The sequence below is a fragment of the Acartia tonsa genome, chromosome 6, assembly GCF_053477335.1.
Source record: "Acartia tonsa isolate MP-2025a chromosome 6, ASM5347733v1, whole genome shotgun sequence".
Taxonomy (NCBI): Eukaryota; Metazoa; Arthropoda; class Copepoda; order Calanoida; family Acartiidae; genus Acartia; species Acartia tonsa.
Genome location: NC_137265.1, coordinates 30,978,817 through 30,996,032, shown reverse-complemented (window position 1 = coordinate 30,996,032; position 17,216 = coordinate 30,978,817). Strand labels below are relative to the sequence as shown.

Here is a 17,216-nt window from a genome sequence, read left to right as displayed (position 1 = left end):
TTTCACTAAAATCATATTTTGCTGATACAATAAAACAGTTAATCTTTAGTAGCACTGCGACTCTTTATCTATGTTATAGATAATCGTCTTTCCTTCTGTAAGTTAAGTAACTCATTATTTTTTTTTCATTTATGTATGTTTATACTTGGCTATAAATGGCTAATTGCCTTTATTACATATTGTCACTGCACTGCACTGTATACAATATTACTGTTATTTTCTTAATCTTATTGAAGTTAACTAATTAATGCTACATTACCTTTAAACATAGTTGACTTTGTTATGCAATACGTTATAGACTTGTTTTATTAAAGAAAACATAGACAGGCAGACTCAGAAAATGAAGTATCTTCGCTTATGACAGAAAAAAACACTTTCATTTTCAAATTTTAAAGAATGTTTCATTTTTTTGTCATTTAAGTTTGTGTATTTGTTGGTTTCTTACTTTGTGTACTTTCTTTATTTTCTATTTTTCTCGTCCTTTGTCAGTCCCTTAATCTTAAAAATAATTTTTCTAAAACTATTACAGTTGCGCTACTTACGGACATAATTGTCATTGCTTTAAAAATTTGACCTAAAAACCGATTTGACGCATTGCTGTATTTGTATTTATACCAGGGATCAAAAGGATAAGAAATAGATGATAAATTGACTTCTCCTTCTGTAAATTAAAATTATTGGCAGAAAAGTTTGGACACTGTTAGTTCTAACAAACCAATTAATATTTATTTTTTTTAAATGAGCCAACGAGTGAATGAATGTGCATATGAACTTTTTATACCAGTATATAGTTGTAATATTTAATCCAACGGTCCCTACCTCCCCCCTGATCAATACATATATTTTGATATAAAACGTCCATATGTCAAAATTCTGTTTGAGTAAGCTATAATTTAACTCTCAGCAACAAAAGTACGTGCGTATATACTCAGGGATAGAGGGATTGAACAATGACAGATAAATCGACCAACACCCTTCTCATTCACCATATTGTCCCAAACTTCATAAATAAGTTTCAGGTTTTTGTAATTAAATGGTTTGATGGAAAGTTGAATGGGGATTATGTTTATCATAATTTGGAGAAAAGATTAAGTTATCTTTCATTGGAAGCTAGTAAAAGTTGCGGCACAGATTATGACGTCAAAAAATTAACCAATGAGAGGTCAGTATACACTGTAATTGACGAATGGTAAAATTTATAGTGGCCTCTCATTGGTTAATTTTTTTAAAGTCATAATCTGTGCCGCCACTTTTACTAGCTTCTGTCATTGTCCTAACACTGTATTTCTATCCCACTCTTACACACTGACACTGAAATATTAACACACACTAACACACACTTACATACACACACATACACACACATACACACACAATATACACAAAAAATCAATAAAAATGCTTTTAGCTATCTGAATGAAATTGCAAAATAAATTGGGTGAAAAAACGTTAATTTTTAATTCCCCTAAGCAAAACAAATCCAAGTATAAACTGTATAAATTAATCTTACCCAAATGTTTTTAAACCTTTGAAATGATTTGAAAAGTAGAAAGATAAATCAAAGAGAAAATGAAACGTTCAGACGGACAAAATCAATTTTGGAACAACTATACTGCAACAAACAAATCTTCTAAGAAGTATATGTGCCCTGTCAATCAATATATACCATCCAATCATTTCCCCATAAATATGATGTTTTTTTATTTTTAAATAATGAATATTTAATAAGGGGACATTGTGAGATATTTTTGCATACCCTGTTAAAATGTTTCTCCAGGATGGCTAATTTAACAAATCATCCCATCCCCCCTATTATCACTTTACTTCATCCCCTCCCCTAACTATGGAGGAACGTATTGACCAATATATGTTTTAGCAACCTAAATTTAGATAATATGTACTATTATCTTTGAATTCCAGTAGCTAACTTTAATTTTTACCTTTATATAAGCATTTTCTATTAAAAAACGGCGCTTCTAACACTCATATCAATCTTTTGATTTTGTGATTTTATGGATATATATTTGAGGTTGTGATGTCGCACTGAATCTGATTAAATTCCCGATGTGACAAAATGACAATGTCCGCATTCAAATCAAATTATAAAGTGACATTTCTTCTTATTATGGTCATCCAGATTCACTTAATTATTTGTACAATTTATATAGAGGTATAACTTCTAATTAAGGTCAGCAATACTTCTTTAGATAATTTGTGCATTTTAAAAGAAACCCTTCTTTTTGCTATGGTAACCAAGACTTATTTTATTAATTTATACAGTTTTTTTTAAAGTGTATTTACTCTAATTTTGGTCATCAAAACTTTGTTAATGGAGTTATATATTTCATATTGTTGCTTTTATCCCCACAAATTTACTTTTTCATAGCCCAGTTCATAAAAGACAAAGGTCGACCTCTGGAAATTTTAGGTCGACCTATAGAAGCTTTAGGTTGACTGATTTTATAAAGGTATTTGTGGGTTGTACTTGTTTAGGTTGACCTACAGAAAAAATCGGTCGACCTTTAAAAGTTATTTGTGAACTGGGCACATGTTTTATCTTCATTTCTATAGTTCTATGCACCTTATTAACGGCGGTCTCCATATCGGTGTGTTTTAGTATCGCAGCTACTCTAAAACTAAGGTGTGTTGGTATGTCCTTACATACATATATGAATTATAGGTATTTTATTAAACACTCTTTACACAGTACTCTACATCCTCTCACACACACAAGAAAAGTACACACACACAAAAGTTTTCTTTTTTCCTATGACTATCTTTATAAAATAATCTTAATAATATAGAAAATTGGTTAACAAGCTGAAAAGTTATTCAAATTATCATTTCTGATATAATATTAAGTTTTGTGCTGTTTTAATAAACTTTGATATGAAAGTATGAAATATATGTGCATAACTAATAAATAAATAGTTAACAATTCTAATGTTTAAAATTTAAAAGACTGAAAAGATAACTTTTCTTAATGCTAAAATTTTATCTTTTCAGCCTTTTTAATCAATTTTCATAATTGCAATTTTGTTCACTCACCAAAAACCTAATTTAACCTAACCTAACCCTACCTAACCCTTTCTAGCACACCGTGGAGTATATTGAGTACATCAGCTCTCCGTCCGGCCTGCTCGACTACACAGCCTCCCCCTCTGGGCTGCTAGACTACACCACCACCACCACACAAGAGGAGGATAGTGACAGGGGCGGGGGTGGGGGAAGCGCCGGGCTGGGCCCAGGTCCTCAAGCGGTCAGAGTTTACACGTCACAGAGAGCACAACTGTATGCCAAACAGCACCAGCAAAGGCCGTCGTCGGTGGTTTATCTGCGTAACCGCCTGGCCGGTTATTCCAGCAATAAGGTAAGGCGGGCGGTTGGCGGTTGCGGGAATTCCCTGGAGTACTTGTGGACAAACACTGCTAAATCAAAAACCGACCTCTGACTTGTCTATAAATAATAATCGCATGTTTTTTTTTTGCATGGCATGAATTTTTTTTGCATGTTTTTAATCTACTTATTCCAACTAACCTCTCTAATACTATCTAACTCTTTAACTTTTACTGTATTATTCTTTTATAGTTTTATTTCAGTTTTGTTATCATAGTTGGTTTTAGTATCCATGATACTTTTTAGGTACGTCCTTACGTAAATTTGCTAACCGTTAGTGATTGCTTTCAGATTACCATTCTTTTTTTTATATTGTTAGTTTGCAATACATAAAGTAATGGACAAGATTGGTCTTGTTTTGATGTAAATTATTATAACAAAAAAACATAAGTATTCTGAACAAAATTGAAATTGAGCCAATTTCTTAGAATTTTAGTGGAATTATATTTTGGTTCGAATTTTCATAATCTATAAATTGAAATAAGATTACTCTCCCTTTTGTTTACCCCTCGACCCTGAGGGGATATTTTTTCTGACCTAACCTTTCTCGCCCTGTGTCTAATTGTGCTGACCCTGAAAGGGGTGTGTCGTTGAATCCGCAAAATAATTTGTGAAACCAATTCCCCTTTTTTCTATCTATATTTAAACAGATATCTATAGGGATAAGATAAGACATTAAGGCATTAGGTTGATTTAAACCCCATAATATGATAAACAAAATTACCTTTTCTGTTTAGAAGAGTTATAGTGAAGAGTTTTGGCACCGTAGGTTTGTACAACTCAATTACAAACTGATGAAAGTTGTTTAGCAAAAGAAGAAATTTATAAAGTTTTCCATAATTAACAGTCGACGAAGCCCAATCTGTACCACTTTTGCACCATTTTTTATTCCTGTGACGTCATAAAATGAGGGAGATGAGAGGAGAAGTGGGAAAGAAATCCCCCAAAAAAGAGATGGAGAATATGACGTCAAAAGTGGTACAGATTGGGCTTCGTCTTTACAGCCCAATATCCTAACCCTCTTTGGTAATTTTAACCCTTTACTACTTACTTAATATCGTCAAATTGACGCAACTGCGGAATTAAAGGGACACCTTAAAAGTGTTGTTTTAATTTTTTGCAACATTTTCAATTTCTTAATCTGCTTAAAAAGCCCCTTTTATTTATTTATTTAAAGTTGCTTAAGTTCTTATGTTCTTTTCTTCAATTATAGAGAAACTAGATTGCTTCGAAGTTTTTCGCTATTTAATTTTGTTTTATAATTTCTTTTTTATGTTAAAACAATTACAACATAAAAAAGTACACTTACATTTAGAAATAAAAGTATTTTTTTCTCATCGATGACAAATGTTTTAAATTTTTTTTTCTTTAAATGAAACCCAATCAACAGCATTTTAATTTTGTTGGGGGTTGTGAGGGGGGACTTTTTCCTATTTAGATATTAATGGGATATTAAAAATGTTTTTGATGCATACATAATTTTACTTTTCATCACTTATCCTCCACCCCACATTTTATATAATCACCCCCCCCCCCTCCCAAGAAAAAACTCAAGTGCATTAAGAATCTCTGTGGGTTACTAAAAGTGTTGCTTGATTGTATATTTACATGTATGTAAGAATGTGTTGTGACCTGTTAGACTTTAGAGCTGTTATTTTATCAACATTAGTCTACATTTATATATTTTATCAGTGTAATGTTAAATTCTGAACTGATTGATGGAACCAAGGATAAATTCAGACATTCTCCTACTACATATGTATAGGGATAGTTTTATTCTATTTTCTGACCACCTTCTTTTGTGTACTAAGCACCTAGATGCTTGGGGTGCCGCCTAGTTTTTAATATGAAGCCATTATTATTTATTTTTTATAACTGACTTTTAGTCGATTTAAAAATTGAAATGTTTGATATAATGATTTTATCATTAAAAAGGCAAAATATTTTTTCCATTTGCGTTTTTTACAATATATATTTCCTTGATTATTTTACGAATTTTAAAATTCATTACATTTCTAATAATTTATAATTAATCTCCATAGGTTACAATTTGGCTAAACATTTTTCTTAATCTGTACCTTATTACTTTTTACTGTTCTTTTAATTGTCATTGTCAGTTACATATATGGGCATTATTGTCCTTGTTTTACAGTTGACATAAATACTTTAAGTTTGTTTAAGTAGGTAAAAGTTGATAATTTTACCATGATAGCCTAAAAATAAACTTTTCTAAATTAGGAATTTGAAAGTTTATTCAGTTCGTTCATAATCATCCCAAAGACGACATATTCGACAAAATAACAGCACAAAACATGTCGGCAGTAGCATGAATCTTACTGTGGTGATAAAGGACTAATTACAACTAGAAACCCTGAATTAGTTTCCACGTGAATGTGATTATTCACTTTCTAGTCAGAAACAAAACAAATTAGCATCTCATTCCTCCATCACAGTTCCTACAATAAATGTAGAATGTCGAGATGAACAATTTTCTAATTATACCAGTAGCAACTCAATGTAGTAGCAATCCGACTACATACTTGGCAAGAAAATGCACATTTCTATTCATATAAATAAAAGTCAGTTGTAAACAGTTGAATTTCGTAGGATATAGCTTTTCTTGTGGAAATTCTTTTATTTACAAAATTTATATGTTCTTGTTTATCAGGCGGATGAATGACCATCTAGAGTAAAAAGTCTATTGTTCTACTGGTGTACAATCACTTTTTCATAGTTTCACATCTGTATTGTGTTTATTATTCGCAAAGACACAATAGCATATGAAAAATGAGATTGTTTAATTGCTCAGAGGAAGGAGAAAGTTGGGCTGTTTTAATAATATAATTAATATAACATTAATTGACAAATCTTCGGAATTGAATGCAATTGCACACAAATAGTTTTTCTTCTTCGAAATATAGGGGTAGGCCAATGAAAAATAAATTCCTTTATCACAGTTCTTCTTATCTTTTGGCTTATTATTAGGGTTCATGAAAATGACAAAGGACATATTCTTATATTTCCCATAGTTTCAAAATTATTTGGATAAAGAAAATATGCAATTGATCTTTCAATACTTTCTTTTTCAAATGTTGATAACTTTGAAGGTAGATTTTCGCATATAATTATCAAGAGGAAGAGTAATATGCGGCCCATTGACATATCTCTTCATGTCAGTCTATTTTTCCAAACCCCTGCTGGCCTTATCTTTCACTTAAACATTTTTTAGAGAGCTAAAACATGCATAAGAAGATAGTTCAATTGGTTTGGATTATTTAATCTTGTTGATTTTTTATTGGGAGTTCATGAATGGGTAATTGTTCATTTTGAAACTGATTTTGAATATTTTGGGGGATGGCAGTCTTTTCCAATTTTCTATTTTTAGTTTTAATTATAATTCCTTGATCCTATTTTCTAAACAATTTAGGCGTTGAGCGAATTAATTGCATTTAGACTAATTTGAAACCCTATAGCAGTCAGATACACAAATTGATTATTATCTATTAGGAAAGTTTTTCAATAGATACATTTATTAGATGTGTATTGTCTGTATTTGAATTATATTTTTGTAGGGATCTTAAGGGATAAGATATTAATTTAAAAATTGATATACTTATCCAATGAATACCCTTTTTGCAGATTAAAATTATTGGCTTTAAAGTTTGAACACTACTAGTTTGGCACCAAAAATTCAAAATTGAATAAAGTTTTTAAGCCAACGGATGAGTTAACGTGACTATAAAACTTTGAGTAAATGGTATTTTAAAGTCCAATTAAGTACCTAACTGTATATCTGAAAAGAAATGCTTGATAATGCTATGCAAAGTTAAGCAAAGCTTACTAATTGACCCAGTGCAATTTTCAGATAAATTAGCTCTAAAAATAATGTTTTTTTAAATAATAACTTTTTTTGGGGTTAGAATTGCTCATTTCATAAAACAGTCCGACTGTCTAACTGTCTTAAAAAATTAACAAAGAATTAAAACATTTTCTGTTACAAGCCTAAGAATTAATCTCATATTATACTTTGCTTTTTAGAATTTAAATGGAATGTAGATAAGGATTCCTGCTAAACGTAGAAGTATTGTGTTAACCGAAATTTCCATTGCGTTTTTGTCGACTAAATAGTATATTTAAGGTTGACTTGATAAGGTTTGATAGAATATACTGACTAATACTATCTATGTAACGCCCTATGTTGATGTAATAACAACACCAACTTCAACTGGTTATCTTAGTCACATTAAAAGCTTTGTTTCTTTTAATTGGTATTTTGTTTGTTTGTCAGTAAGAGTTGCCCTTTTTAAACAACACTTATGTAGTACATTTTAAGAAAGGACATCAAGGTTTTGTAAATTTTACCCAATTTAATAAAAAACAGCCCATTTGAATAATATTCTATTTAGAATTTTGTTTAAAATTGATAGGACAACTATATCATTCCTCATTTTGCCAAAATTTTGGTGCATTAACACAATCTTTAATTTTTTGCTCATTAATGTACAATACTAAGCATTACCTGTGTCAAATAAAGAAAATGATATATAGATATGTATAGGTAACTGTAACTGAATAGCCATAACCAAAATAATCTAAATATTGATCTGAATACTACATATTTGTTTATTATTGGCTTCCCATAGGGTTTATGTGCACTTTCATTGGCGCGTGTGCTAATAATATGCAGGGAGAGGGGGGGGGGGGGTGATAACATCAATTTAGGATCAGAACATCACTGTAGATCTTGAAGTACTATTTATCTCCAACTAGAGGCTGCGCCCCTAACATTTTTGGTGTTCTGTATTCGAAAGGAGATTCCAAAATAAAAACAAAATAAAATAACCCAAAACCAACTCGAAACCTATAGTTTTCAGAAAATGGATAACAAGATATCTTAATAGACAAACCAAAAGCCTAATGGATTCTATAATATTAATATAATCGAAGACAAATATCCTTTTGATTGAGCGCCCTTTGTCATTTAATCAAATATGAATTATGAAAAGTTATACAGTCGAATAATTTGTAGGCAACATGAATTTCTTTCAAGGCATAATCATATTAAGAATTGTATAAACAAACAACCAACGTAAATTGTTTTTACAAGAAATAATTAAAAAGCAATTATTAGAACCAGTTTTATTTTAATTAATTTTGGACACGGTGACTTTTCCTTTTATGTAAACTTTTTGTCAGCGACACGACTTCCCTGTTAAATTGTATTGTTGTTGTTATATCAACACATTATTTTATAATTCATGATCAGTAACAAATAACAGATAATAGGTTTTTTTGGACAATAATGAAACAAAAACAACTTTTATTTGAGGAAGTCGATAACTTGTCAGTTATGCACACTTCCAGTAGCATCTAGGTGCTCTGTGATGCTTTCCTATTATGGAGAACTCTATCAGTTCTGTAGTAAGCGAGATCCTAATCGACAAACTGAAAACCTTACTACTGTAAGTAGATAGAATTCATTTGAAATTGCATGGTAGCTTCAAGGGATTGAAAGGGAGAGTACAATGTATGTTAATTTAATCCACAATCTTCCTCTTACCAAAATCAAATGCAAACACGTATTTTCAATTAGTGCCCTATCCATTCATCCCTGCTAAAATGACATCATTTTAGCATAATGAGTGGGAGGGGGAGAGAGATAGATTGAAATAGAAAGAGAGGAGAAAGCTTAAGGACAGAAATAAGTAATCTGATTTTAAAAAATAGCAAATCTTTAGAATCATTGAATTGACATAAATTGAAGATATATCAACAATTCTTTATTTATAACGTGTTTATTTTAGACATACTGTTATATCAATAGTGTACATAATTAAACACTTACGGCTGCGCCTCTATCGTCTAGTGGGGATAGGCAGTAAAATTAATTCAAAGACTTGAGTTTAAAAATAAAAATACATTAAAGCATCTATTTGCATATTGACATTTGTCTTTAAAGAAATTTAACTCTACCAAGGCTTTCATGAAACTTCGAAGTATTTGCTGTTCAGTTGTTTACAAGATCTTACGAGGCACTAAAAACACTATCTACTGTATTGTATAGAACAGTTTATTTTATTTCATATCTTTATAAATATCACCTAAATGATTTTTTACTTTTTCTAGAGATTTTTTATCCATGATTCTAAGTCTAAGTATTTTAGCTCTCTCTAAAAGTAGAGTATTTTTCTGCACACATGGTTCCTAATTTTAATACTCATCGGTCCAATCCTTAAAGTGTCTCAAAAATAAAAGATGAAAAACATTTATAGCATGATTTTAGGAAGAAGAAAAAACACATTTTGTATTAATAAGGCTTATTTTTGCTATCAGAAAAGTTGATGACAAAATTGTCTTTCTTTCGGTAAAATAGCCACACTCCCCCCCCCCCCCCGCTTTTCTTTATTTCATCAAGTTAGTTATGATATAAAATTGTGTTTTTAAGAATCAAACTTAAATTTTTTTGTATGAGACTTTTTCATAGCTAAATAAATATTTTGTTAAAAATAAATCTTACTTAACGAATTCGTCTGTCTTTTAAATTAGCTGGCGATTTTTAAATTTTCACATTGACGAATCATCTCTATAAGTGAAAGAGGTTAGTCGAATAATAAAATTAACGGCTAGTTTTTAAGAAGCACATCAATAACAAACTAAAAACATGTTTATTTAAGAAGAACAATAAAGCAAATAGTTATCAATGAATTACTAATTTAATAGATTTTAAAAATCCGTCAATTAATTAAAATACATCAAATTTACGTAACATTAACAAAAACTCTTGCAAACAGTGGCTATTTCATGTTGTATATATTGAATTCAAGTTATCTTTTGAGTAAGATCAGATAGTAAGATATTCAAATTTTGGCTCTTACATCCAAAGTATAAAATGTCCTAAAACCAGGAATCTTAAGGGATAAGGCAATGGATGATAATTTTATTAACTTTCCCATTTATGATAAACATAAATACCACTTATGTAGTTTAAAAGCGTTGGTGGAAAAGTTTGGACATTTCTAGTTTGTATATTCCAATCAAGGTGTTGTTAGGATCCAGTACAATTTACGGTCCAATGGTCCATCCCTCCCTGTCTTAAACTCATCATTGGTAGGGATAAATTTCTTTTTAAAAAAACAGGAAAAACATAGACTTATTATATTTAATTTGATATTATTTTAGTATTTTAATAAAATAGCTAAAGGAATGTAATTTATAAATTTACTTGTTTTTATTATTTCCAGTATATCTATCCATTTCTATGATAAAACGACAGTTTTGATTATATCAAAAGGTGAATCTTCAAAGCTTAATTGCCTTTTTTACTCAAGGCACTTTTATTGTGGCGTTGCCACGCTTAAACAGAACTTTTTTAGGTTTGTAGAGATAGTTTATGTCAACAGAGTAGGTTAGCTATACTAGTTGTTGATGAATAAGTTGATATTATTGGAATAATTTAAAGTCATATTCCGTGATTTACTAACAATTACTGCCAAAATTGATTAGTTTCTAAAGCCTTTCTAAATAAAGCAAAACTTACTTCATTAATCTTTTGTTACGGTACTACTTATTAACATTTTTAACTGTTTTGTAAGTAACCCTCATGTTAAATTTTTATTATACCTATTTACGGTATTATAACAAGGGTACTTAAAAAGATGTTTTATGGTTGAATAAAAGTAAGAATTTAGATGATTTTTTGGTTTACTTTAGAATTGTTATGTATCATTAAAATTCTATTGAAATTAAGAAGGAAAAAAGGTAAAAACTCGTTGATAATCATTCAGGATGTACATCAATTTATCGGCCATTGTCTTATCCCTTCAGATGTTTGGAAATTAAGACTTTACAACATGTTGAATAATAAAATGATTCCCTTTGAGTTGAAATTTCTTTTTCTGCTTTCAAAACCTTTCTTCTTTTTTTCATTATGTGTAAATCAAAATCAATAGGCTGTTAGTAGCGAAGCTACATCATGGCAGGGAATGTCCGCACGTCCAAGCAAGCAGGCCTAGTTTATAATGTTGTTTTTGTTCTTTGGCGGATCTTAAAAGATTATGAAACTGAAAAAATTACTCCATCTAAGAATGTAATTGTGAAATTCAACATTTATTTGTTTAAATCTAAAATGAATCAACAACCCTTTCATTCTACCAATGTATACTAAAGGTATCATTTCACACTCAAGAATTTGGGTGGGGAGATTTATTAATCTTCAATCATCCCATCCCTGTATCCCTACTCCGAACCTTAAGTGTTGAATTATTTGTCATGCCTGAGCAAATCCTATTTACAACTAAACTTTATTTCATTCATAGAAAACTTTAGAATATAAAACAGTTCATGTCGTCATGTATTAATGCAAGATTTTTGTCATGTACTTCATTTTAGTTATAAACTAAAATCTTGTTATGTTGTTATTTATCAACATATGAACATTGTTATGATTTGATTATTTTAATACTGTTAAAGGGTAGAATTAGATAAAGATTTCTAGTACTGAATATTATCGTTGGACATAAAGACAATGTAGATGTATGTGGAAATATCCTATGAAAGATAGAAAATAGTCTAAAACCATCCAGAACTAAATTAAAAGAAATTAGATATTTTTTTTTAAATCTACATGAACTCCTGAGCCTATGTTTAGGTTTTCTTAAAAGAAGAACTCAAACAGGCCAGCTATTAGCTAGATCTTAACTGGCAAACAAAAAAACTTTTTTGTTGGTGTTTTTCAAAATAAAGTATCTGATTATCCATCTATATATTTCTATGGTTTCATGACTTAAACTTAGAGAGAGAATTTTATATACGGAAGAAACGAAAGGGTGAAAAGTGAATGAATTTGAAATTTCTGTATGGAATATTTCCAATTTCATGATTTTCTTTATTTTCAAGTGAACAATAGATGTGATATTTTACTAGATCTACGATCATAAATCACTTTTGTGGAGGTTATTTCTCTATGAGACGTTGATATTTCTCTTTCCAAAAAAAACAAAACCAGAATTCGCCGTTTTCGAGATCATACAACGCAAATGGACACACAATTAGAAACTGACCTTTAAGATTCCAAAAATATCAAGAAAGTTTCGAGAAAAAAACATTATTGAATGAAAAGCAATTATAAAAATTGTATGTCGTCTCTATTTCTTAATATTACTATTGGTCCACCCTTTTAAGTGAATTTGAAGTAAATAAGCAAATGCTTGAAGTCACAAATTTAAGGTAACTGGCATTTCAAGAAAAAAATACTCTTGGAAGTATGTTGCTTAATTTTGTTGTAATTTATATCTACTAAAGGGCATACAAACTTATCATAATAACCCAATTCTAATAATGACATTTTTACATATCCATATATTTTAGTTGAATTCTTTATAGGTTATATAATCCTTTGGATCCGTGAATCTTGTATTCAATAAACATTGTGTGAAAATTTAAAAAGAAAATTGGTTTCACACCCTTCATACACTAGGGAATTATTCCAGTGCAATGGGAGGGAGGGGATATTGGACTGTAAAATAAACTGGTACCCACAGTTAATATGCACGATCTTACATTGATTGATTATTCAAATCTTAATTTGATTATATAAATCTTTTACAAACGTATATCTTTGTTTATATTAATTATAATTCATTGTCCCATCCTCTAAAATCTCGGGCGCTAACACTACTATGTAAGTCATATGGTCTATTTTTCCCTGACACTGAGTCTTTTGAATTGAGTTTCAATAAATTATTCTCTCTTCCTCTACCCCTATATTTTAAAAGTTTCTTTTTTGAACAAATATGCCGCACTCTTGTATCAAAACGAAAACTAGGTCTTTTTGGTCATAGTGACTCTACCAAATGTAATCTATATAATGTAGAAAGTAGTATAGAACATTCATTATTTTTTTGCCTTTACCCAAAATTCTTTATACATGCACTTGCTTTATATTTAGACTATTATTTTAATAATGACACCCCTGAATTCATTTATCTCAAAGAAAATTTTTATCTTTTTAATGTTTGGTACCCTATATTTGCTAAAAATGAAATATTTTTTCAACTATCATTGCTAATTCTAATTGCCAAAGATCGCTCATTAAAAATTAGTAAAGATGAATGTTTATCAAGATGGACCATTTTAAACTGTTTCTCTCAATCATTGTTTGTTGTAAAATCTGCTTTATCAATTTTAAATAATATGGGTCTAAATTCTGATTTTCTTAATGATTTTCTTGAGTTTCTATTAAAAACAAAAAAATAATATCTCATACTTCAAATGTACATGATTTATATTCCGTAATTCGTAATTTATCTATTATAAACATTTAAAAATACATAAATTCATAGTTTGTTTCATGTTTAACTCGAAATAAATTATATAAAAACAACAAGATTTGTGGTTATTAGCACAGCCAATTCCTATTAAATAGCCCAAAACCTACCACGGTCTAATTTTTGCTTCCCTAAAAAATCCTCGTTTTTAAGAACCTAATAATTCTGATAATTCCAACTTCCTTACTGTACTGTATATACAAACCTTATTTACAGGCTTAAATATTCTAAATACAATAATATAATTGGATTTTATTCTGTTTGTTAATGCAGTAAGGTAAGTAGGTCCGATGAGATATCGTTAATGGATGGTTTTAGACTAATTTTTACGCTCCAAAATGTTAAGAACGCATCGTACAAAACAAATCAGACAAGAAAAATAGAGTATATGAAAATATTCATTTTTGCTTTGCTAATCAACTCTAATGTTTTATGTTTTATATATGTATATTTTTACATTCAACATATCTTAACTTTTTACAGTTGGATTAAATTTAAGATATTATTAGTTAGTTGTTGTAGCGCTTATGAGGACGTAATCTCCTTGTTGAATTGTTTAGTTTTAAATACATTCAATATGTTAAGCTTTCTCATGAAATTCCGCATGTCTAAAGTTCAGACTGACAAACAAACAATATGGATTAAATTAGATTTTATCTAGTTTCCATAAAATTCAAACAATTTTCATTGTTTATTTCGTTTTACTTCCAAGTCTTTTTACTTTCGTTTTTAAAAAAAATTATTTTTCAGTACAGATGTTTTTTTTGTATAAGAATATTGTCAGAAGATTGATATATCTTCCAGTAACCCTAAGGGCTAGATAAATGAATATATTATAACTTGGATCTTACACCAGATTTTTATGTTTCTTAATAAAGTGAAGCACGCAGCAGGCTTAACTTTGATTCCCCCCTTTCACCCCCCTTACTTCTTCTTTCCTACTGGATGAACAAACTGACCAACAAATGACAGAGGAAATAGCAACCTAAAATGACGACATTTTTCCCCTATCCACGTACATTCTACATCCATTGCTAGATATGAAGTGTGTTATGTAGCAATATATCTTTACTAGGTTTTTCAAAATTTACCTATTCAGAAAAAAGTTTATGGCGGTTTAACAAACTTCCTTTTAAACTACTTATTATAAATCATAATTGTTTAGGAGCTTATATATTAAGCTACTCCTTAACTAGGTAGTCTCAATGTTCTTTTAGGTCATCGTAAAGGTTATGTAAAGGTTATGCTAAGAATTTATCATACTCTTCTTTGTGTATAGAATATGTTGCTGCTCTACTTATGGATATAATTATTCCTTGTTATTTTGCTAAGATGTGATGAATTAAGCATACTTGACTTATTATTTTCTAAAACCAACAATGCATATTAAGATATATAAGTTTTCCGGAATTTTAAAGTTAGGGGGAGATTTGAAATCTGCATCAAATTTTAAGGATTTTTATAAAATTAGTTTTTTCTATAATTCTTTATCTAAAAGCGGAAATGCATTTTAAGTTAATTAATTTTGGCATCTGTGATTGGTGGATTTAAAAAATCTGCGCTCTGATTGGATGTCGTACATCATTCAACCAATTAGAGCGCAGGTAGTTTAAAATCCACCTATCCTATTGGTCAAAATTAATTAACTTAAAATGCATTTCCGCTTTTAGATAAAGAATTATAGAAAAAACGAATTTTATAAAAAATCCTTAAAATTTGATGCAGATTTCAAATCTCCCCCTAACTTTAAAATTCCGGAAAACTTATATATCTTAATGCATATACCTTCGTTGTTTTTTCAATGTAGCTTTATTGATAAAATAGCAAAAGAGGCTATTTTTATAAATTTATAATAATTTTCTGACAAATTAGATTTTTTTCTCCATTCTTACTGCATCATACTTTACTGTTCTTTTTTAGTCAATACACTTAATTGTTCTTGTTTGATAATCTTATTTTTGTTGTTGTGTTTAAACATAATATGCAAACATTTTAGACATTGCCCTCTTTCTCACAATCTTTCTCATTCTCTCTCTTTCCCCTTTCCCCTTTCTCTCTCTCTCTCTCTCTCTCTCTCTCTCTCTCTCTCTCTCTCTCTCTCTCTCTCTCTCTCTCTCTATCTCTCTCTCTCTCTCTCTGTCCATCTCTCTCTCTCTTTCATATTCTATCTTCTCCCTAAAAGTTTTGTTTGTGAACAGTTAAAAGATTTTTATCTTTGCATGGAGAAAGGGAGTGGACAATCGACGATGAATTTTTCTTTGCCACTTCTTAATTATATAATATTAAAATTTGTCACCAGTAGATTTCATAATTGAATTGTCTCCTATTGCTCCCCTTCTGGATTTTCTGTAATTAATTGTAGGGAATTTGGGAAAATTGGACTGTTTATTTCACTATTCCTCAAAGTTTTTAATGACATTTTCTTATTCGTTGGCTTAACAACTTTTGGAGCTTTCATTTATTTTAGATTGACTGGTTCATTAAGTTGAGTGTACAAATGTTATAACCAATAATAGCAATCTTCGGACTGGGATATTTAAAGATCATATGCGGATATGAATTCACACTGGTAAGCAATATAATCAATACAAGCAAAAGTATTGAATTATTTCATACAATTAGAAAATTATAATATTGCCAAAAACATTTCTGAATTATTTTCAGAAGAAGCGCAATTTAAAAGAACAATCATTACGAATAAAGTAAAAAAAAAGATAATACAAAATAAAATTTATATAGTTATATGCATATTTTTGGTAGGAACTATCAAATAAATATGCGACATGCCTCTTTCCTTAGAAAGAACACTCAATATTTATTTATAATAATATCATCTTCTCAATTCTTAAAACGAACATGACGAACGGACGAACAAGCATTAAAATGTACCTAGGGCTAAAATGCACACATAAAAAGATTGCATTATTAAAAAGTTATTTACAAGTATTTGCTTTTAATTTTGTTAATGTCACAAAGATGGTAGTATCCCCTCTGAACGAAAGTGGAGCATTTAATACACGCCCCCTTCCTGAAATTGCTTCAATAAGAAAAGCCAAATATTTAGTCAATTGATTTAAATTTTGAGATGATTTCTCATACACTTTGTTCTTTCATTACCCCCCCCCCCATATTTCTTAATTTTAATAAAGTTTCTATTAGGATTGGGGTAGGATTTGAATTGCCTCGAGTTAAAATTAAGGATTTTACAATGAAAAGACAGATCCTATCTGTTTATTCATACTTAAACGCTAATGCAAAAGTACAAAAGGGTTTTCAACGTTTTTGTGAATTATTAAGATCTTACTGGTCTCACCAACATATAATGTACAAACTTTTTTATCTATAACATTGGTATAAGAGTAGCTACGCTCTTATAATAAACAAAACTCCAAGGACTAAGAGGTCAATTAGGCTTATTAATCTAATTCCACAACCTTTCTTCCACTCATTATTGATCTGCTAGCATAGACATAATTTCCTACTAGCGAAATAAAG

The 17,216-nt window shown here is 29.8% G+C and overlaps 1 protein-coding gene across 3 annotated transcripts in view; it reads left to right on the top strand.

Annotated features, from left to right (window-relative positions):
- LOC145322364 (uncharacterized) overlaps window positions 1–17,216 on the top strand; it is a 225,466-nt gene that overhangs the window by 178,477 nt on the left and 29,773 nt on the right. For 2 of the 3 annotated variants that reach the window (XM_080164348.1, XM_080164347.1), the window contains one exon: window positions 3,095–3,370. The exons of the other annotated variant lie outside the window; for it this stretch is intronic. In XM_080164348.1, the coding sequence (XP_080020474.1) occupies window positions 3,095–3,370 (276 nt within the window). The remainder of the gene's footprint in view (window positions 1–3,094; window positions 3,371–17,216) is intronic. 3 annotated transcript variants of the gene reach the window in all.